The sequence below is a fragment of the Phoxinus phoxinus genome, assembly GCF_949152265.1.
Source record: "Phoxinus phoxinus genome assembly, chromosome: 3".
Classification (NCBI taxonomy): domain Eukaryota; kingdom Metazoa; phylum Chordata; class Actinopteri; order Cypriniformes; family Leuciscidae; genus Phoxinus; species Phoxinus phoxinus.
This window is the reverse complement of record NC_136878.1, coordinates 42,059,221-42,081,391: the sequence shown is the minus strand read 5'-3', so window position 1 is coordinate 42,081,391 and position 22,171 is coordinate 42,059,221. Positions and strand designations below refer to the sequence as shown.

General features: G+C 41.2%; 1 protein-coding gene across 2 annotated transcripts; it reads left to right on the top strand.

The window, feature by feature from the left end:
• Positions 1–968: 968 nt before the first annotated feature.
• LOC306995062 (sodium- and chloride-dependent GABA transporter 2-like) lies at positions 969–21,805 on the top strand. Of its 2 annotated transcripts, XM_079606285.1 has the most exons (14): positions 969–1,220; positions 2,352–2,486; positions 2,820–2,960; positions 6,680–6,767; positions 6,905–7,037; positions 7,740–7,874; positions 8,010–8,113; positions 8,201–8,325; positions 8,951–9,063; positions 15,013–15,150; positions 19,821–19,923; positions 20,018–20,118; positions 21,147–21,317; positions 21,546–21,805. In XM_079606285.1, the coding sequence occupies exons 1-14, from the start codon at positions 1,082–1,084 to the stop codon at positions 21,666–21,668; spliced, it is 1,749 nt and encodes a 582-aa protein (XP_079462411.1). In that variant the 5' UTR covers positions 969–1,081; the 3' UTR covers positions 21,669–21,805. The 2 variants fall into 2 exon arrangements, with proteins under 2 accessions (XP_079462411.1, XP_079462412.1); XM_079606286.1 differs by lacking the exon at positions 2,352–2,486 and having other exon boundaries at positions 1,005–1,220.
• Positions 21,806–22,171: the final 366 nt, after the last annotated feature.

The following is a 22,171-nucleotide window of genomic DNA, read 5'->3' as shown; positions in this document are numbered from 1 at the left end:
GTCACTTGAACCATGCAGTGACAGGTCTGAAGCGCTTTAGCCAATAACTGACAGGTCTTGAAGCAGTTCAGCCAATAACTGACAGGTCTGAAGCAGTTCAGCCAATAACTGACAGGTCTGAAGCAGTTCAGCCAATAACTGACAGGTCTGAAGCAGTTCAGCCAATAACTGACAGGTCTGAAGCAGTTCAGTCAATAACGGACAGGTCTTGAAGCAGTCTTGCGTTTCAGATCGTTAAAATAGGGCCCATGACCAGGTTTCAGTTGGTCAATGGCACAGTCTATTTCGCTTGCCTCAAAATAGCAACGCGCCATCAATGCGCCTGAACACACATCGTTTTCAGACCAGCAGCCCATGGGCGCACAAATGGGCATAAATGCATTTGCTATTTAAACAACGTGGCGCAGGACGTGAAAGGCCCTGTCCCAAATGGCACACTTCATATGCACTTTCGTTCTTGTGGACTTACAATGTCCGTTAAGTCCGTGAGACCGTATGGTGTCCCATTTGTCATTTTAGCTCTCAGAAGGGTGCTCGCGAGTCGATTTGCGGCCTCAATGCGCACTTTTGCCGAGCCCGCACTGATGCGGACTCCACAGCAGACTTCTTCCCCACAGTCAAAGCGGCGTTATGTCACGAAAGTGCGGACTCAGAAGGAGACCATTTGCCATTTGGGACAGGGCCAAAATGATCTGCGTCGAGCTGAAACTAGCAAAAACACTTGCATCGCGCTTGGTGCTGCATTGCGCAGGGTGTAAGATAGGGCCCAATAATTCATCCTTTACAAGAATGTGTCACTGCTGTTCTGACCAGTGGTGTTACAACTCTGTAAAACCTTAACTGTTAAAACTTAGTTTTAACAGTTGCTGACTGAACAAATGGAAAGTTTTACATATTTAAATGTTCTTGAAATGTATTACTTTGCATACATTTTACCTGAGGCTCACCCAACCATCATAAAAAACGATGCATTTGCGAGTTTTAGACTCACACACTAACTTGTTTCTTAATTATTATCCTCCACCACTGTACAATTACAGCAGGACTGTGGGATCAGACAGAACTGGTGAAAACTGAGGAAATGAACAGAATAGAAGACCAAATACAGGAGAGAGGGTACTGGGGCAGTAAAACAGAGTTTCTTCTGGCTGTGACAGGGAATGTGGTTGGACTGGGTAACGTGTGGAGGTTTCCTTATCTCTGCTACAGGAATGGAGGAGGTATGATGCTGCCTAAATGCATATTTCATTATATCTGCACATTGCTGAATATAACTGTAACATGTTAGTGACGGGACAGGGTCACTTTGTATAAAAAGTTATTAAATTAAGTTTTCCTAATGTTGTGCAGTTCTTAGTTGTTGATGAACATCATCTTCATACCTTCCAAAGGATTCTGTCATCTGTTAAGTTGCTGTTTATTTTCAACAAAGTGCCTGATGGTGTCAGTAGAGCATAATTATTTATGTACACTTTTACTGAAAGGCGGATGCGACCATAATGCTGCAACATGCAAATAACCATGTTAATTCTAAAGCCTGATTGTGATACATTATTATTTTGATTTTCCAAACCGCTTGTCCTATGTAGGTAGCCTTTCTATTCCACCACAGCTAGTCCATCACAGGACTGAAACACAGACATACACACTCACATTGCATGGCTTCAGATTGTGAGGGAAACCCACACCAGCACAGGGAGAACATGCACTAAGACTCTGCTGGCACTCAATCCATGGACCTTTTTGCTGCGAGGTGACAGTGCTGAGCCCCCTATTCAAATTGTGATTAAATAATATATAGAAAACGATCAAAGAATGCTTACTTTATAATCACTGGAGCTGTCAATCACTTCAGTTTGGCAAAAGCTCTGTATACTCTAGTCTACAAAATTCTCATATAATCATTGAAACTGTCTACATTGCACAATGAATCTCATATTTACATCATGTCTGACTACATTGTTGGCTATGATGAGATAATTCACAAGAGTGAAGAACTCTGGTGTGTGAGCTCACGCTGAATAAAACTCTGTCCATTGTATTCATGCATTCAACATTGGCTACAATGCTCAATGCTGCAAAATCACATTGTTAAAAAAAAAACTTCTGATGGAGAAGATCAGTTTGCGATAACAGCATATAATATTTATTTTATGTGCAAAAAATGTTTACTAACTCAACCAAAGCAGTGGGTGATTTACATTGAATCACTATGGCCATTTGTTTCAAAATTATGAAATTATGAAAAAATCTTACCAACATTATAAGTGGACCTGGAAAACATTATATAATAAAAAAGTGCAATTAATGTCCCCATTAGATAATGTATTATTGTACTGGTGTGTTCTCAGGTGCGTTCCTGATACCCTACCTGGTGTTTATGGTTACCTGTGGGGTGCCTCTTTTCCTACTAGAGACTGCAATGGGACAGTACACACAGGAAGGGGGCATTACATGTTGGCATCGCCTCTGTCCACTGGCTGAGGGCGAGTCCTTTTTAAATAAATCTGAGTTTATTTAGGAATAGATAATTCTTTATAAAGAATTACAAAGATTAAAACTTTTTTTCTTTATGCAAACTTTTTTTTTGTGCTAAATTCAAATTTTGGCTTTGCAAAATTGTATTTGGCTTTATGTATAAGCTATACTGAACTGCTGTAAGGCTGGTTGGACCCCCTGGCTGCTTCCCCTTGGCTGTATATGCAAAATATGTAATATATTTAATATTTGCATTTGTCTTGGGTTCTGATGAGTGCTGATAAATCACTTAATTCCATTTTATTCTCTTTTAGTAAGTGTTTCTGTTTGCTTTTTTTCAGGTATTGGCTATGCAGGACAACTGATTCTTCTGTACAGCTGCATGTCTTACATCATCATTCTGGCCTGGGCGCTTTTCTACCTCTTCTTCTCTTTCAGTGCCCAACTACCATGGGCCAGCTGTGACAACACCTGGAACACAGGTGATAATCTAATCGAAAAAAAACAAAAACAAAAACACTGCATTAAAAAATAGTTAACACTTTTATAAAGACCATGCTTATAATGATTTATAACGCCATTTATGCTTATTTATAAGTATTACTATTTTATAAATACATTTATAAAGACTCATTAAGACCTATACTGCATTACAAGAACAGTTATAGTTATATTATTTTTTATAATTCCTTAAGTCATGCATTTGCTTTTTCAATGCGCATGCTCATAATCCATTATGCACTGATTTATAAGTATGAATTATTCAGTCGTATGGTTCCATGAATGTATTTCTAAAGATGCAACCCGCATTGCTATAATGTTATTATATTATAATTATAACTTTTTAGTCATTCAGATTTATTTCTGTAAGTGAATATATTGTTATTAATAGTCGTGTTGTGTTCTTATACATACTTTTTTTCCTAAAGCAAATGTTAAGAAATCATAAGCAAGAACTGATAAGAATGTAAATGTGTACCTTGAAATGCAATGTAAGTCGCTTTGGATAAAAGCGTCTGCCAAATGCATTAATGTAAATGTAAAGACATAATTGATAACTAATTGGTACAGCAACTGGAACTATTTTATATTTGATCATTTATAAATCAGTGTATAATGGATTATGAGTATGCACATTGAAAAAGCAAATGCCTGACTTAAGGAATTATAAAAAATAATAAATGTAACCATAACTGTTTTTATAATGCATAGGTCTTAATGAGTCTTGGCCCCATCCCCTATGCTTCCTCTTTAGCCACAGCCAAAAGCTGCCCCTTTCTGCCTCCTCTGCCAGTTCTTTAATAGCTTTTCGACACCCTGCTCCTGTACAACCCATTTCGCGGAGCAAGCAAACCGTTGAGGACCCAGCGAAGCCCCTGCATCCCACTTCGACGGGACACGTGGTGGCTTTTCAGCCAGCCTCTCTGCAGTCTTCTACCAGGTCTGCTACTTGGCATGCTTCCGCTCGTTGGCAGCCTCCATTCCCCCCTCCCATGGGACAGTGAGCTCCACCAACAAGATAGTCTTGCATGGCTCTGACCACATGATCAGGTCTGGCCGGAGCAAAGTTTCCACGATCTCCCTGGGGAATTGGAGCTGCCTCCCCAGTTCGACCCTCATGTTTCACTGAGAGATGAGAGGACTCTAGATGTTGCTCTCTGGTGAGGGTGGTTGATTTTTTCTCCGGCCCTTGCAAACAGGATGGGACTTCTCGTTGGCGCGGAAGGTCTACTATTAGCCTCCTGTCTACATGACTCTGCCACCTCTGCTAGCTTCCTCAACACCAGATCATGTCGCCACCTAGCAGCCTTGGGACAATGCTGTCTTGCAGCCCGACAGGATGTGCTGGAGGCTTGCATTGCTGGTACTGCAAAGGGGGCAAAGTTCTACAGTGCCGAACCACTGGTGGAGGTTTCTGGGACAAGGTAGGGTGTCATAGGTGGGATCTAATCAGGAAGCTGAGCATGGCTTGGAGGATCTTCCACAGATCAGACCATGACAAATGTCTGTCTGTGACACCTTCCCATGACATCCAGCCTCCCTGCCGGCTCTGAGACACCGCCTTGTTGTTAAGGTCGCTCCTGCTTGGTCCTTGTCACTTCTGCCACCACCATGGCTCTCCGCTCTTCCTTGGAGGCCTTTGAGCAGAAGAGGGTGGTCTTGCTCCTCCCAAGGCCTGCTCGACCCCCCCTGGACTCTGCCAACTATTTCACAATGTTTCAGCCTGCTAATTGCCATGTCGACCTCTTCCTGAACTTTCCTCTTCCTCCCTGTTTGTATCTAAGGGCCAGCTGCTCTCACCAGTTGGTCAGTGGATTCCCTCAGCTCCAGCACTATCCGAGCCTTCTCCTGCTTGTATCCCAGGCCAATGGTTTGCAGTGGTAGCTATAGTGTGTTCCTGCCGAAGAGGTCTACATCTGATGGGCATCTCGGCAGACCCAGCCACTTCCTGATGAATGAGTTTGCTAGCCCATCCATCTTGTTTGCCATCTTCAGAGGCCACATCACCCTTGGGTCCAGTATGAACTGGTAGCTCCATACTTTATACTTGCCGGGGAGCTGGCTCTGATTGATCCTGGCGAGGCCATCTGCGAGCTGCTTCCTCACTGTTTCTCCCATCTGCCTATCAGAGAGGTCTGCTGTGTAATTACGAACCACGCTACGGACGGGCTGATTTGCCAGCAAAGGGATTTCTTCACTGCCTGCGACAAAGATGGTATGGTCGCTTCTAACCCCTTTCCTGGGGGACAGGCTGCGTGATTTGGTGGGTTTGATCTTCATCCTTGCCCACCCCACAAGCTCGTCAATCCTCTTCAGCAGTCTTGTTGTACATGCTGCTGTCTGGAGAATGCTGGTAATGTCGTCCATATAATCTCTAACTGGTGTTAGCTTTTGGCCTGATGGTAGCTTCATACCTCATAACCATCACCCTTGCCCCCATCAGGATAATCTCGAAGGCTGCTACAAACAGGATTAGAGAGATCGAGCATCCCATGGCAATGCCCACTTCCAGCTGGTCAAAAATCTTAAAATCATTGCCTGTGTCCGTTCCAGTCATTACCAAGAAGTCCGTCTGGTTTGGCCCTTCTTCCACCCCTCCTCTCGGTGGGCCACCGGGTTGTTTTCCTTTATTCAATATAATTTATTATTTGTATAATTTCTAATTTATTTATTATAATGGGCCCTATTTTAACGATCTAAAATGCAAGTATCAAACGCGAAACGCAAGTAACTTTCTGGGCGGATCCCGGCGCTGTTGCTATACCGGCGGGATAAATGACTCTTGCGCCCGACGCAAATCTAAAATGGGTTGGTCTGAAGTAGCTTCATTATTCATAGGTGTGGTTTGGGCGTAACGTGAAATAAACCAATCAGAGCGTCCTCTCACATTCCCTTTAAGAGCAGGCGCGCTTGTGCCATGGCGGATTGCTATTATAACGGCGGATTTGCCAGTGCACGTCAGGAGCGGTTCACAGCCGAGGAGGCCGACGTTCTCGTCAGGTCCGTAAAATACAGAGAAGTGACAATGTCTGGGGATGGGAGAAACACACCCAAATTAGCTTCGGTTAAACAGGCGTAATAATTTGGGTAAATGTGTAAGCTAGATTTATGCCTATTTTTTCACATCTTCATGGACACAACAATGATTTCCGTCGTGTGTTAATATTTTTCCTTGTAATAATGTATGATTTGCAAAAATGAAAACTGCTGCGTCCCGTTTAGATTAGAGAATCAAAGTGTATGCACGTTGTTCACACGCTACATAATGGCCAAGCATGCGCCCTTAAAATAGCATATGACTATTGCGCAACGCGCCACTGTCTTTAGACTGGGTTTTTCCTGGTCAGTGGTGGAATTGTTTTTTTGAACTCCAAAATAGCACCAGGGAGCGTTTTCGCCAGAACACGCCTCCTCTTATCGCTAAACCGCCCCCGGGAGCACAAGTTCATTCCCTAATTTACCGACGTGCGTCTGTGGAGGGAAAAGTCCTCTGTGCGTTGGTGCAAAATAGGAATGATACATGCGTCGGTGTACAAAGTCAATTGCGCTGGGTGCAAGATAGGGCCCAATAAATATTATTTATTTCCTTTATAATTCAATATAAGCATGGTCTTCATATTACCAAAAAAAAAAAATCTGCTAATAATCACTGCTGAATATTCTATAAAACTAAAAATATATATATATTTCTCTTTGTTAGATGACTGTGTAAATCTTGCAACAAGAAATCTGACCCTCAACCGGACATCTCTAATTAATTCAACACCTGCAGCTACTGAGTTCTGGGAGTAAATAAACGCAAATTGATAAAGTGTTTTCAAGGAACATTAGCAATAAGCTAAATAAAACTAAATAAAACTCTTACCGGTAATTTGAATTAAAATAAAAAATGCTTACGGTTTCTCTTTCTTGTCACATTGTACAGGCGCAGAGTTTTGGCTCTCTCTGGGGGTATTGAGGAGATTGGTAAGATCAACTGGGAGATTCTTCTGTGTCTCTTTGCAGTGTGGATCATATGTTATTTCTGTATCTGGAAAGGAGTCAAATCTACAGGCAAGGTATGGAAGAATATTATTTGAGAGAATATTGTCTAGAGATAATAACCTGTTTATTTTTAAAAGTTGGGCATAGATTGTTTCTCCTCATTGTTTTCTATATTATAAAATATATCGACTTTAAAAATATATATTTTTTATTCTTCAGTTGAAAAGGTAGATTTTTTGTGTTTTGAGGATGAGTTCATGTTTTATTCTATTTCTGTCAGGACCACTATCGTCAAATATGATTGACAGTTAGCATACAGTTTGGATTGGCGGTATGGTTCCGTTCTGGGCGAGAACTCCCTGCACATCCATGCAGCCTAGCATGGATAAGAGCAGGGAGAGCACCAATAACCCCCCTTGGGGTAAACAGAACAGAACCACCATGAATGTATACAAATATATTTAATTCAAGATTTTAAAGTCCAACATAATTCGAGAATTTATTCTGATTCAAGGGGAATCAGAATGCCAAATCCTGAATGGGCGAGAGGAGGAGCTGGGGATGGAGGAGGGTAATTAGCTCCTGAGAAACGCGATAGCTGCTGATAATATTGAAGGAGCTTATATATGTATACGGTAATAGGCGTTGTATTCCTATAGGTAGATCTGGATCAGCTGAGAGTCAGCTGATGCGAGCTTGACTAACGTGACCCGCCAGAACTAACGCTACTCTGCTCTCAGTTTCAATATTATTATATTATTGTATTGTGCCTGTAGGTGGTGTATTTCACAGCCACATTTCCTTATGTGATGCTACTGGTGTTGCTGATTCGTGGGTTGACTCTTCCTGGAGCTCTGCAGGGGGTTGTGTTTTACCTGTACCCTGAACCGGCCCGTCTCGCTGACCCACAGGTAACCCCACCATGTGCCCTCTACTTCCCTGATGCCTTATAACCACATAAATGCAAAGGAAAAGTAGCAACACATATTAAAGCTTTAAAACACCAGACTATTAATATACAGCTTGGGGTGCTGTGTGTTTGTTAGGTTTGGATGGAGGCAGGAACTCAGATCTTTTTCTCCTATAGTGTGTGTATTGGCACTCTCATTGTACTAGGCAGCTATAATAAATACAACAACAACTGCTACAGGTTAGTAATTAAATAAATGAAAATGAGTGCACAAATGAATTGCTGGATTTGTTTAACTTATGTGTTTGTATAATCTATGTCTATCAGAGACTGTTGGTGGCTTTGCCTTTTGAACAGCGGCACCAGTTTGGTGGCTGGCTTTGCTGTGTTCTCAGTCTTAGGCTTCATGGCCCAAGAGCAGGGTGTCCCCATTGAAGAGGTGGCAGAACCAGGTACTGAAACATTTCATTAAAGCTGCAGTCGGCAAGTCTGGCAGATTGAGGGGACTTAGCCAAAATTTTGAATGTTTACAACTCTCATGCCCCTCCCCCACTACCGCCGAGCACCCTACCATTGAGTTCGTGCTCGTCAGTGTGTGCGCACGGTGTTTTCTTTTCCTTGGTTATTTTGGACCTAGCTCTGGTTTTTAACCAAGGAATTGAAAGCTTGTTAGTAGATTTTCTTTTCGCCATCATGCTTCGTACAATCCAACACACCTGTGAACTTCAGGCGTGTGCAAGGGGAGATCTTTGGCGTGTGCACGAACTGTGATTGACAGTCAGATCTCACACAGCCCTGCGCTGATCGGACCAGAAGAACCGGGAGTAGTGGATTTTTGCAAAACAAATAGCAAATGGCTCTAGGTAGAAGCACAGGTTTTTTTCTATAACAGGCCGATTTATGTTGTTCTGTTGGAGCATAGTGTCAGTTTCAGTGAATATGATCAAAAAAATCTTGCCGACTGCAGCTTTAAAACGCAGAAGGTAGGCCTATTATAAGGCAAGTGAAGACAACATTAAATTAATGATTAAGAATACAAAATGCTTAAAATCAGATCTCACTCTCTCTCTCTGTCAGGTCCAGGACTAGCGTTCATAGCTTATCCACAGGCAGTAGCCATGATGCCTCTCCCCCAGTTGTGGGCTGTTTGTTTCTTCATCATGATTATTTTGCTGGGGCTAGATACACAGGTGAGCTAAAACTAACACATACACTTTTATTAATACTCTTTAATATACATAGTGTAATTTTTAATAATAAAACTAGTTGAATATACTTTTCTTGATAGTTTAATTTTTATACGTTAAAGTAAAATCAGTATTTCATATACAATCAAATGTTCTATATGTAAACCAAAATATAGATCTTAAATATACAGTATTTAGACACTTTAGCCTTAAAATGTAATTGACATCACAATGCAGTGCAAAACAGTTTTGTAAAATGATATATGATCAAATAAAAATTATTGATATATAATTTTACAAAACTGTTTTGTGCATGTGCTCCCGTGCGCTATTCTGTCTATACTTTCTGTCGTGCACTGGAGGATATGTCTGCTGCATTACTCCAAAACCAATCACTTAATGTATGGATCTCAACCCAGCCATGGTTATGGTTCTCAATTGTTTGACGGGCGTAGTAACAATAACTAAGGGGCGTGGCTTTTGCGAACGGTCAATTCTAAACGTCTCTGTTACTAAAATAACGTTGGTTCCCTGAGTTAACGGGAACGATTATTGCGTCTTGCTAAATGCTATGGGGAAAACTTCTCTTTCTCCGATTATTGAAGCCTTTAATTCAATAACACAGTGCTACTGCACAGCCATTACAGTGGAGTGATCTTTGCAGGCTTATTGGCTATGAACCTATGGCGATTCGGCGCATCTGCGCGAGCCATCGGGCGCATCCCGCGGAACGGCTGTCTATGCAATACTTGTTCCCATTATCTCAGGGAACATTAGGTTACATTAGTAACCGAGACGTTCCCTTTCGAAACATTCACTCATATTGGGTCTTGCTAGACGCTATAGGGAATCAGTTCAATCATGCCGTTCTATGTTTAAAGGTACACTGTTGTTTTTTAAGTATTTTATTAGCTAATATCAATGTCTTTATTCATAAATAAGTCCTCATTGGTGTAAAATTATCTCTGCCAATGATCTGACTTATCCCCGTAATTGAAGAATTTATTATCTTTATTTACATGGGACGGGTAAGTCCATGGATGCTTCCATGTCGGTCCACCATCTTGAAAAACTATAATAGCAGAGAGAGACAAAAAAAAGCAAAAAAGCACAAAATTTTTTTTTTAAAGGAAACGTGACTGGCGAATTCAAAAAACAAAGGGTAAATATCGGGATAGGTTTTCCCAGGTGGAAAGAGCTAATGAAGGAGAAATAGTTTGAAAGGGCCAATGAAGTTGCCCTTGTGATGGTCTAAATTACAAGCTTTTTTTCATTGCTTGGTTGTGTAATTCATTATATAGGCTAGGGCTGTCACTTTTGTGAAAAAATCCTTTTAGATTTTTCGAGACATAAGTGTTCATTGAATCGATTGTAAAATCGATTTTCAATGTCTAAAGACGTTTCCATTTTCAACGCCAAATATAGGCCAATCCACGGACAACTAACAGGCATTAGGACGAACGTAAAGAGGGCGCTTGAGACGCACAATATTTCTGATGATTTATTGGCATGAAATTTCGTGTACAATTACAAACAGGAGTGTAACATTCTCGAAAAGCAGAGTGGACTGCCATAACATCAATGACCAACATTACTGCAGGCTTTAACATGGCTGTTTTCACGATTAGAAATGTCAAACAAATTTCACCTACGTAGCCTGTAGCCCGAGTCTGTAAGCTATCTGTAGCCTATGCTTGAAATTTTCTAAATACTGGCGACACCTTATGCAGAAGTAGGCTATAATTTGCTGTTATGTGTGTTTATCAGAACCTGCAGTTGCTGTGTGATGCGCGTTCGCTGCGGGCGTATCGTGACGAGCTGGACGCGCTCTGAGAGAAAGCGCCTTTCAGACAGGGCACGGCATTCGCGGCGCTATGAGACCCATTCATTTCAATGGCTTGCGAGACATTCTGTTTTGTGAAAGCAGCTCTTTTGTTTTTACCTCCAAAACACACCAACAATTGGTCAGATCTATGTCATTGGACTGTGCGGTTCAATGGCTGAGCCATTCAATAGGCTACAGATAGCGCGAGACGTTTTGTTGCTGGGTCGACCAAGCGGTGCGCACGCCGCGGTCAAAGTTCAATCGTGCAAATCGCGTTGTATCTGAAGCGCAACAGCGTCGCGCATTCTGCGTCCTGAAAGCCGTTAAAATCGATTCCCTATTTTCATTTTCGAAACTTGTGTTGGTTGGTCCGATCGATTGTGCAATCGATTTTCGAACAAAAAGTGACAGCCCTAATATAGGCAGCATAACAGTAGAGCATGTTTAGTTAAACTCAATGAAGTGCTATTAGAAGACATGTTTTCGTTATAGCTTCTTGGTACATAACGGTTACCGTAGTTGCAACACACATTGGAAAAAGCGAGGAAAGCACTATTCATTTGAATGCAAAATACAATTTCACCACTAGATGGGAGAAATTCCTACACAGTGTACCTTTAAGTATATGACAGTTACAGCAGATACTGAATGGTAATGTAAAGAAGCTGATGTCCATATTCAGATAATCAAGCCAAATTAACAAAAAGCCAATAAATAGGCCAATATAAATATATCTTCAAAATCATTTTAGCTTGTCATAGCCTCAGTACCTTGAACCATCATGGGAGAGCATCTCATCCAGATGGAGTCTCCGCTTTGGGTCGCTCTTCAGGGAACCTTGAATAAAGCGGGAGCATTCTGTGCAGAAAGATTGAGAGTTGTCTAATTATTTCCTTCAACTTTACACTTGCTCTCTAAGCTGTAAAAATGGGAAGGATTTCTGCATTATCCATAAAAACATCTTTTTTATTCTTACCATCTGAGAAGCCCGACTGGAACCAGACATACGAAGAAATAGCGTCTGTAGATGTCTGACTTGTTGTGGGGAGGAGGAACTGTCTATACAACTCCTTTCGCCAGCAACCTCATTACTTCGGTGCGGAGGACGTGTACTACATCGCTCCTTACTATATTGTCGAATATGCCCTCTAAGCGAGCTGGCCTGCATGCGAATTGAAGCGAGTAACCTCGTGTCACTTTGTTTAGAACCCATTCTGACACGCCAGGGATGTCTTTCCAAGCCTTGCCCTGGGTGTCTAGGGCAGGAATCAGTTCGGGAGACAGTGGCTGTGGCTGAGCGGTCACAGGCACTGGCTTGGTTGGCTGGCTGCTGAGTCTGCACTGTTTCCTGACGACTTTTTCTGCGACACCGGTGTGAATGGCATCTTGATAGCCTAGGACAAAATGATATAGAAGACATAAGCTTAGTTTTCAGACACACAACTCACTCTATCAAGGGAGGCATAATGCATTTATCAAAATTGACTATTTATGAAGAAATGCCCGTTAATGAATAGGCATATGCCTAATAGTGTTGACGAATAGTTATAGTCATTGTTTTTGTCAACGACATTTTTTCACAGACGATAACTAAATAAAAGCCAGTTTTGAATGACAAAAACTATGACGATTTGGGAAGAGATCCAGTCAGAACTGATGTCCGGCTGCGTTCGTGGTAATGTAAATGTCTGGGAGAAAGAGAAGAGCAGACATGTATAGATCTGAATAAGAGTGACAACGCGGTAGTATGGTATTCTATGCGCGCACACCCGAAGCGCGCAGCCGTATACATAGGCAGCTATACAGCGTGTGAGTTCTGAACTGAGCTCTCTTTCGCATCTGAATGGTAGTGGGAATCCCTCCATCCCTCAAAAGTTAGTGTTGGCTGCTTCTCGCTTGCCATGATTGCTCTGCTTCCAGCCTCTGTTACTTACCGTGTGGAGCTTGTGACTATTGCGCAAGTGTGCAGCTGAGAAGGCAATGTCGCTGTCAAATCTGTCCCTGGGAAAAGTAACATTGCACCGAATTGAAAAAGGGCCTACGTTTTGTTACCAAATTTTCAGTAGTAGCGCATTACACTACTTTTTACCCTAAAAAAGTAGTTACGTTACACACAACACTGGCGCAGACGGGAGCTCACTCATATCTGATCGCTCAGTCCTCTGGCTCCGCTTTTTCTTCCTCCGAGGTTCCTGGAGATCGCGAGGGGCGGAGTCGCTCTCTGAAAAGAAAGCGATCGGAGAGTAGAGGGAGACATACTCTCATAGTGAGAGCAGCTTGTCTCTGTGAGCTCGGCTTCAGCATGGGATTTTCCAAGACGGAATGCACTCACTGTGCTCGTCAGATGGGTGCAGAGGGGCTCCTGAGAGCAGCACAGAGTCAGCTTGCCTGAGCGTGCCGATCTGCGTACAAATTCTGGCATTGGTATCGGCGAGTACATCTACCCATGTACCGATCCAATACCATTTTATTATGCACTTGCTTAATACTGCAAATCGGAGATCAATTCTTCTTCGCTGCTCTAAACAGTGGTTGCTTGTGGCAACACAGGAAGTTGTGCTGTTGTCAAAAGCAACCACTGTTTAGAGCAGCAAAGAAGAAGAGCATTTCCGCTGTTAGGCAGTATTTCAGACTGGACCAACCAGTCAGTAAAACGGCGACATGTCTAAAATGCCATACTGCAATTTCGAGGGGTGGCAAGTATTAGCAACTTCAACACGGTTCGTTGGACCATTTTTCCTGCCGACCAAAATTTTGTTATTTCAAATGTAGGCGCGCGGCAAGCGCGCTCATAATGTAAGAGACGCTGGCGCCCAACATCAAATGGCAAACGTAATGAGAGTGGAACAAAACTGCGCTTCACGGACCATTTATCAGTTTGGACCAATGCAGTGCGAGCCGATCTTGATCAAGCGACAAGGTTACTACACAACGCTAAGAGATCCAGTAAAGAAAGCATTTGAATTCGCCACTGAAGTAATAACATCGCTGCGAGATCTAGTGAGAAGCATTCACATTTCTCCGTTATTAACGGATCAAACAGCGCTGACGTTGAAGAAACATTGTGCTTTCAAGTAGCGCTACGTCGGTTTTATTTTGACATTATGAATAAAATTGATGCCCTCAAATGTTAATCTGAAATAAATTAAACCTTTGTTTATAACTACATCAACATTACATTAATTTTTTTTATAAGGAGCTGTTTTTGTTTTATATGTCAAATATAGCTCCATCATTGCATAAAGTAAAAAATTATCATACTTTATGATGTTAGTTTTAATAAAAAAAATAAAAAATGTAAATCAAGGAAATTTCTCTGCCATTTCTTTCTTTTTGCTGTATCGAAAACGTACCGAACCGTGACACCAGTGTATCGTATCGAACCGAACCATGAATTTTGTGAATTGTTACCATATTTTTTAGATTCCTAGATTTATTTGTTGCACTTTTTTATACAGTTATATTGTAAAACTAAAATACCTTTTTCAGTTTACAGTATTAGATGTGTGGCTGCATTTGAAGTTCTTTTTCACTTAAGAAAAATAAGTAATATATTGCTGTGAAATGTATGTCAGATAATAAAAATACTCTAGTTCACTGTATGTATTTGTTCATGTTTTATTAAGGGATAAGTCTGAAGCACACCAAGAATTATATCAATTCATACAGGGCTAGTATGAATTTTAGCTGTATAGATACACACCCAGGTATCGGATCAGTACTCGGTATCAGCTGATACCCTGAGTCCAGGTATCGGGAAGGGAAAAAGGGTATTGGAACATCTCTAAATAAAAGGCTTCGATAATCAGAGAAAAATGAGTTTTCCCCATAGCGTCTTGCAAGACGCAATACGAGTTCAAGTTTCGAAAAGGAATTAATTTTGTGCTAATCAGCATTATACCACAAATGATGCAGACTGTAACTTGTTTTGAACCGATAATTTTCATTAAACTGTATTAAAAATATATATTTTATATATGTAGTATTTGTTTAAATTGCTTATTTAGGTAAATATATTTTTTGTTGCTAAATCTGATCACACAGGTCAGGTTATAATTAGTACACCAATAAGCTTATCAAAAGAAATGTTTCATAGTTCTAACACATTTGTGTTGCATTCCTTAAAGTTTGTTGCAGTGGAGTGTATAATTACATCAGTGATGGACTTGTTCCCCGTGGTGCTGCGCAGAGCTGGTCGACGAGAAATTTTCCTCCTGCTCTTCTGTCTCACTTGCTTCTTTGGAGAACTCATCCTAGTTACAGAGGTCAGAGGGCTGTTTGTGTGAGTGTGTGAGAGAGAGACAGAGAGAGAGGAAGAGAGCGAGAGATGATCAAAATCCATGCTTAATATTATTTTTTTTATCAATATGCAACAATGCATCCAGCATGGCACGACAAACCAAGAGAAGTAATGTAGAAGATGAGAAGATGAAGCAGAAGTTGACATCTGCTTTTGTGTTCATAGATCTTAGATGAAACGTTGTGGCATAAAAGAATTTGCTAAAAAAAAAAATAGGCACACTGGGCCTGGTGAAGGTTCAGCCGCTTTCCATCACAAAGGAGCTTTAAGTTGCGGTTATCTGTGATCATTTGAAATGGGTCATGGGCTCCCTCAATCCAGTGGTGCTACTCTTCCGGTGCCAGCGTGATTACCAACAACTCCCGGTTATGGACAAGTCATAAGTCATAATTTAGCTTGGAGGCTGAGAGCTACAGTGAGAAGATGGTGCAGGGATGGAGCTTTGGAGGTTTCCTTTGTCATTGAGACAATAGGACTCCAATGTGTTAGCAAGGTTGCAGACAGACAGATGAAGATCAGGATAAAGTTCAAATGCAGGGTTTATAATAATCCAACAGGCAAATAACAGAAGGTAGTATCAACACATTAACGCAAACAAGACTGGACAAACACTGAGTGAAGGTGAGGAACTAAAATACACATGGTGATGAACTAAACGACGAACAGCTGTTATGAAGATTAGTATCCATGGAAACTGATGAGTGGCAGGAAACTCAAACAAAGGAACACGTGTGACTAATGAATACAAACTAAAAGTCTTTGAAAACATATCTAAGAACCAACATAACTGATATCTTGTAACAGAACGCCTCCTCCTGAAAGGCACAACCTCATGGCCTGGAGAGATGGAGGAGGCTTAGGAGACGGAAGAGGAGATGGCGAAGGGACAGTGACAGGAGGACAACGAAACCCCGGTGGCGATGACGTAAGAGCCCGATGCAGCAAACCCACAACTTGGCAGTGACGACAGCCCACGGCAGAGTAGATGTTGCTATGGCTGACGACAACCAACAGACAACCAACGGAGCAGGAGCCCATGGATCCCAGGGAACAGACAGAGAGCTGATGGACCTGAGCCACATCGCTGGAACTGGAGACCTAGGTGAAGCCGTGGCTACGCGCATTTGAGGTAGAGCCAAGACTTAGCCATCAGATCGACAGGCCGAGGTGGAGCGAAAGGATTAGAGGTCGGATGCAGAGCCAAAGGATACTTGCGCTCGGGTGAGGAAAAGGTAAGAGGTAACAGAGGTAAGCTTGACGTGATCAATGACGGTAATTACAATTCCCAACAGGTCAACAAAACAGTCTCAGTGCTGTCTTGAAACAGCGATGATTCAGAACAGACAGATAATACCGGGTGGGAGGCAGTACCTCCGTGTCCGAATCCATCAGCCAGTCCTCATTGTCCAATTCCACCAGAACTCCTTCTCCCACTGATGTCGCTGGCTCACACCCCTGGTCATACTCACTCTGGGGATCCGTCTCCAAGGCGATGGTCGGCGCTGTTCCTTCCTCTTCGGGCTCTGGCTCAATCAGCGTGGTGGCCGGTCGTTCTCCGTGTGTGCGGGGCTCTAGCGAATTCACTGCGGCCGAGGGTGGTGGTGGGCTGCGCTCTGGGTCTGGCTGTGTTCTGGATCGAGGAGAGACACTCTCCATCTGTCCATTTGAGCCAGAATAATTAGCTGTAGTGGCCAGAGGACTGGATAATTGGCTGAGAAACATGGATGGTGAAGTCAGAACTGTAGAGGGATTCACTAGGGAAGAACCAGAAGCACAACATTTAGAGTGTTTTCTTTGGGCATGGATTATGGAGGCTGTGGGCAATGCGTGATGAGGTTTCAGAGGGGATAAGGAAGCAGGGTGACATCGGCAGAGCTGCAGCACCCGAGTTTTGATGGTCTTGGCTGCTCGGTGGAGTTCAGATCCAGCTGGGCTGGTGCTTGTGGGCTCATGGTCTAGACTTCTATCAGGAAGCATATAATAAGACATGATGGTGGTACAAACTCAAGTGGAGGATCATATATACGTGTATTACAGATACTGCAAGACACACTGGTAAGTATAACAGAAGAGATACACTAAATTGCCAAAAGTTTTGGGATGTCTGCCTTTACACGCACATTAACTTTTATGATCCATTCTTAATCTATAGGGTTTAATATGGAGTTGGCCCACCCTTTGCAGCTATAACAGCTTCAACTCTTCTGGGAAGGCTTTCCACAAGGTTTAGGAGTGTGTTTATGGGAATTTATGACCATACTTCTAGAAGCGCATTTGTGAGGTCAGGCACTGATGTTGAATGACAAGGCCTGGCTTGCAGTCTCCACTCTAATTCATCCCATAGGTGTTCTATCAGGCTCAACCTGATAGAACACCTATGGGATGAATTAGAGTCAGGACTAACTTCCTCCACACCAAACTCGCTCATCCATGTCTTTATGGACCTTGCTTTGTGCACTGGTGTGCAGTCATGTTGCAACAGGAAGCGGCCATCCCCAAACTGTTCCCACAAAGTTGGTAGCATGAAATTGTCTAAAATGTCTTGGTATGCTGAAGCATTAAGAGTTCCTTTCACTGTAACTAAGAGGCCAAGCCCAACCCCTGAAAAACAACCCCACACGATAATCCCCTCTCCACCAAACTTTACACTACAAGTTCCGTTCTCCTGGCAACCGCCAAACCCATACTCGTCAGCAGATTGCCAGACAGAGGAGCGTGATTCGTCACTCCCGAGAACACGTCTCCACTGATCTAGAGTCCAGTGGCGGCGCGCTTTACAACATTGCATCCGACGCTTTGCATTGCACTTGGTGATGTAAGGCTTGGATGCAGCTGCTCGGCCGTGGAAACCCATTCCATGAAGCTCTGTACACACTGTTCTTGAGCTAATCTGAAGGCCACACGAAGTTTGGCGGTCTGTAGCTATTGACAAAAGATGACAACTTCTGCGCACTGTGCACCTCAGCATGCACTGACCCCGCTCTGTGATTTTACGTAGCCTACCACTTCGTGACTGAGTTGCTTTTGTTCTGAATTGTTTCTACATTGTTATAATACCACTAACAGTTGACCGTGGAATATATAGCAGTGAGGAAATTTCACAAATGGACTTATTGCACTGGAGGCAACCTATCACGGCACCACTTTTGAATTTACTGAGCTCCTGAGAGCGACCCATTCTTTCACAAATGCTTGTAGAAGCAGTCTGCATGCCTAGGTGCTTCATTTTTTGGCCATTGAAGTGATTGGAACACCTGAATTCAATGATTTGGAGGGGTGTCCCAATACTTTTGGCTATATACTGCAGTGTATGTTGAAATTGGAGATAATCCAAGAAAGACAACCAGCAAGGAACACTACGGAATGGTAGTGTGGTGAGAACGGTCAATGGGCCTCATTCATGAAACATTCGTAAATATACGAGTAAATATGTGAGTGATTTGCGCGTAAAGAGACCTTCCCGAAAACTCTTCTCCTGATTCACAAATATTTCGTAAACGTCAGATGTGATAGTGAAACGTGTGTGTGTGTGTTATGAATTCCAATCAGTCGTAAATGGGACGCGCGTGCACGCTCATTCTCAATTACCATAAATCCCGCCCATTAAATCCGACTGACAACTATATATGGGCATCATATTATGACACCAAACGAAGGATTTCAACATGTCTTCTCAAAAGCGAATGAAAAAGAACAATTTCTCAGATGCAGAAATTGAAGTTTTATTATCAGAAGTTCATTAAAAACGCCACATTTTATTTTCAAGCGTAGCCTATAGTGGCGTATCAGGTCCTAAAAAAAGGAAGCTTGGCAGCATACAGATGCAGTTAATGGAGTTTCATCTGTTAATCGAACAGTCCCAGAAGTGAAAAGAAAATGGTTCGACATGAAGCGACTGCAAAAAACGAATTAGTTCACTTCGAAAAAATATAGCCCAGCCCTATTGAAAGCAATTAATTATTTTATTAAAGTGTACTGTTTGCAGATGCTATTACTGGCTCTCATAATAAAAGTAAAAAGAAAAACCATATGTATTGCTATATATAGGCTAATAATATTTTTTCAAAATGCTGTGTGTAAATGTACCCGATTAGGTGAATTAAAATGCAGCCTTATTAATGAGCAAAACGTTCGGATACTTCGGAAGTTAAACGCACTATTTACACGTGGTTGGGAGCAGGTGTAGATTTCTTTCGTACCAACTAACATTTGGAAAATACGAACATTTTAATGAATCCGAAAATTTACGCCAGAACCACTTTACACACGATTTACACAAAAATTCGTTCTGCTCGTGTTTCATGAATGAGACCCAATGTCAAGACTAGACAGTGAGACTATGAGAGAGATGCACATCTAGTGAGTCCTTGATTAAGGCCAGTCATTAAATAAATACATTTAATAAATGGCCTTTATACTTTATAATTTACAGATATCTAAAAGTTAAATTAGGTTAAAATCCTGATTAATGCATCTATACTCTGAGAACTGCCCACTACCTCTAGATATAAACAATGGATATCATATGTGTAATCAACAACAATTCAAGCATATTTCTAACCTTGTAAGCATTACAGTTCAAATCAAACTTTTTCCACTATATCTAGAGTTGCAATATTTTATTATGTCCTGCAGGGGGGGATGTACATATTCCAGTTGTTTGACTACTATGCCTGTAATGGAGCCTGTTTGCTGTTCCTGTCTATGTTCGAGTCTCTGGTCATTGGTTGGGTCTTTGGTGAGTTGCAAACAAACTTCAGGAACTAACTTTAAATGAAAAGTTAAATGCAAAATGTCAAATCCATTGCATCCTCTCCTACTGTATGCCACAGGGGCTGCGAGAATGTTTGACGTCATTGAAGACATGACAAATTCACGACCCAACTACATATTTATGTTGTGCTGGAAATACCTGACTCCTCTTGTGTCCCTGGTAAGTATATATTTTGGATTCACAGATGCTTATACTTGGTCAAACAAACATTTTACTGGTTTTCTCAACTGATTTTAAACAATTCTCCAATCCAAAGTCAGTTCTCTCAGTGCCATCAAAGGAGATCCTTATTTCAGTTAAAAGTTCAAACTGTTTAGATCTCACTAATTAATGAAATATACACAATTCTGGTAAATTCAACATTTAGCTAAAGCAAATACTCACATAAAAAAAACTAGTGTTTTTAAAGCTGCAGTCCGTCGTTTTTCCTCGTTGTCGCCATCTCTGTTTGAAATCTGCAATTGTAGTTATTCGTGGAATTATTAACTGTGCGTGGGTAGTAAATCGGCATGAAACAGCGCGGATGAACACAATGTATTGAGGAGAACCTGTCGCTGTGGATACTGTACTGTCATCAGCAATCTCAGAGTATACTTTTTGAAAGTGTATAACCAACATTATAATTTTCATCTGTAAATGTCATCTGAACAAGTAAGTAACATTCACTTTTGTTCTGACCAAATTCGGGGGGTGGGGGGAAGCATTGCAGTAACGTTAGGCTATATCATGCTGATTAAATCTAACGATTGCTTATATCACGTCAAAACGTGAAAAATATATTTTGTTCTCAAATTATTAATGTTAACTACATCATTATTGTGTGACTACATTTAATGTGTATTAGGGCTACCTGTAGTTCAGTTTTCATTTCTGTGCACGGTGTTCCACGGTGGAGATATTCCCCCCCTGTTATAGTTCCCACATAACAATGTTTTTTTTAACTATACAAAAGGGAAATAATGTTACATAAATAAATGCATTGCATACATTTGCCTCAACATCACTGCAGATCTGCGTAAAGATCTGCTTACGAACATTTCCACGTTAATAACTTTTGTTCTAAATTTTATTCTAAATTTACAAAAAAATTAAACCACATGTACACAAAAACCACATACTCTGTTCTTACTTACATTCTTTTTTTCCATTCTGTCTTCACAGTATCTTTCACTTCTGTTCATTTTCAGGTGTCTTTTGTCTGTTCAATGGTTAAGTACAAGCCTCTCACTTATAACCGCTTGTATGTGTATCCGGACTGGGCTTATGCACTAGGCTGGTTACTGGCCCTGTCCTCCATTCTGCTGGTGCCTGGATGGGCGCTTGGCCAAATGTGTAATGGGAAAGGGAGTCTGAAACAGGTGAGGATGAAAATGTTCAACCATTATTTATGTATTTTGCTGACGCTTTTATCAAAAGACATTTACATTTGCATTTGAGGTATACATTTAATCAGTTTATACATTCCCATTTGAATTAAACAATGAAACTTTGCAAAAGATGGATGTAAACTAATAATTGAACCAAAGCAAGCTAATAAATAAATAAATATGTAAATAAATTGTTTCCCTTTGTCTGTTTTTTAACAGCGTTGGCGCCACTTGTGCAGTCCTGACACAAACCTCCCTCTCACCTGTAAGCAACGAGCTGATATACAGGAGACAACTTTCACTGCCGAGATGAAAGACTTAGTCAGAAGCAACACAAACTAAAGCATTACATATTTAGAATATAAAATATAAACACAATTATTGTTTTTAATTAAGTAAAACTGACTTGGTTCAAAAAATATGCAAGCACGTGTTTGAAAAATATCTCCTGCAGAATAAAGACTAATGGATGAAATTTTACATGTTTGAATGAGCATTATTAATGCTTCTGAAAGACAATAATCTCTACATAATGTCAAACTTAATGATACAGAATATTTAATGATTCACAAGATATATTAAAGTATTGACTACATAAAATAAACCACTTAAAAAACTTGTGATTGACATTAAAAATACCAGTGTGTTGATAACATACAGTAGTTCATCTTTTCAGTTAAAATCTACCTTCATTTACCTGAACATATGTCAGCATGATTTTATTGTATTCACTTGTTTCCTCTTCCAATAGCATAGGCTATGTTTTTATATTGTAAATTTTGTTTGAAATATAATTGATACATTTATATTTTGGTGCTTCAGCCAATAACAGGTCCAAAGAGCTT

Excerpts from the sequence above, each read along its gene's own strand:
- LOC306995062 (XM_079606285.1), top strand. The coding sequence starts at position 1,082 with ATGAACAGAATAGAAGACCAAATACAGGAGAGAGGGTACTGGGGCAGT. Across the intron at positions 1,221-2,351 it reads CTGCTACAGGAATGGAGGAG|GTGCGTTCCTGATACCCTAC; the intron begins GTATGATGCTGC and ends GTGTGTTCTCAG. Across the intron at positions 7,038-7,739 it reads GAGTCAAATCTACAGGCAAG|GTGGTGTATTTCACAGCCAC; the intron begins GTATGGAAGAAT and ends TTGTGCCTGTAG.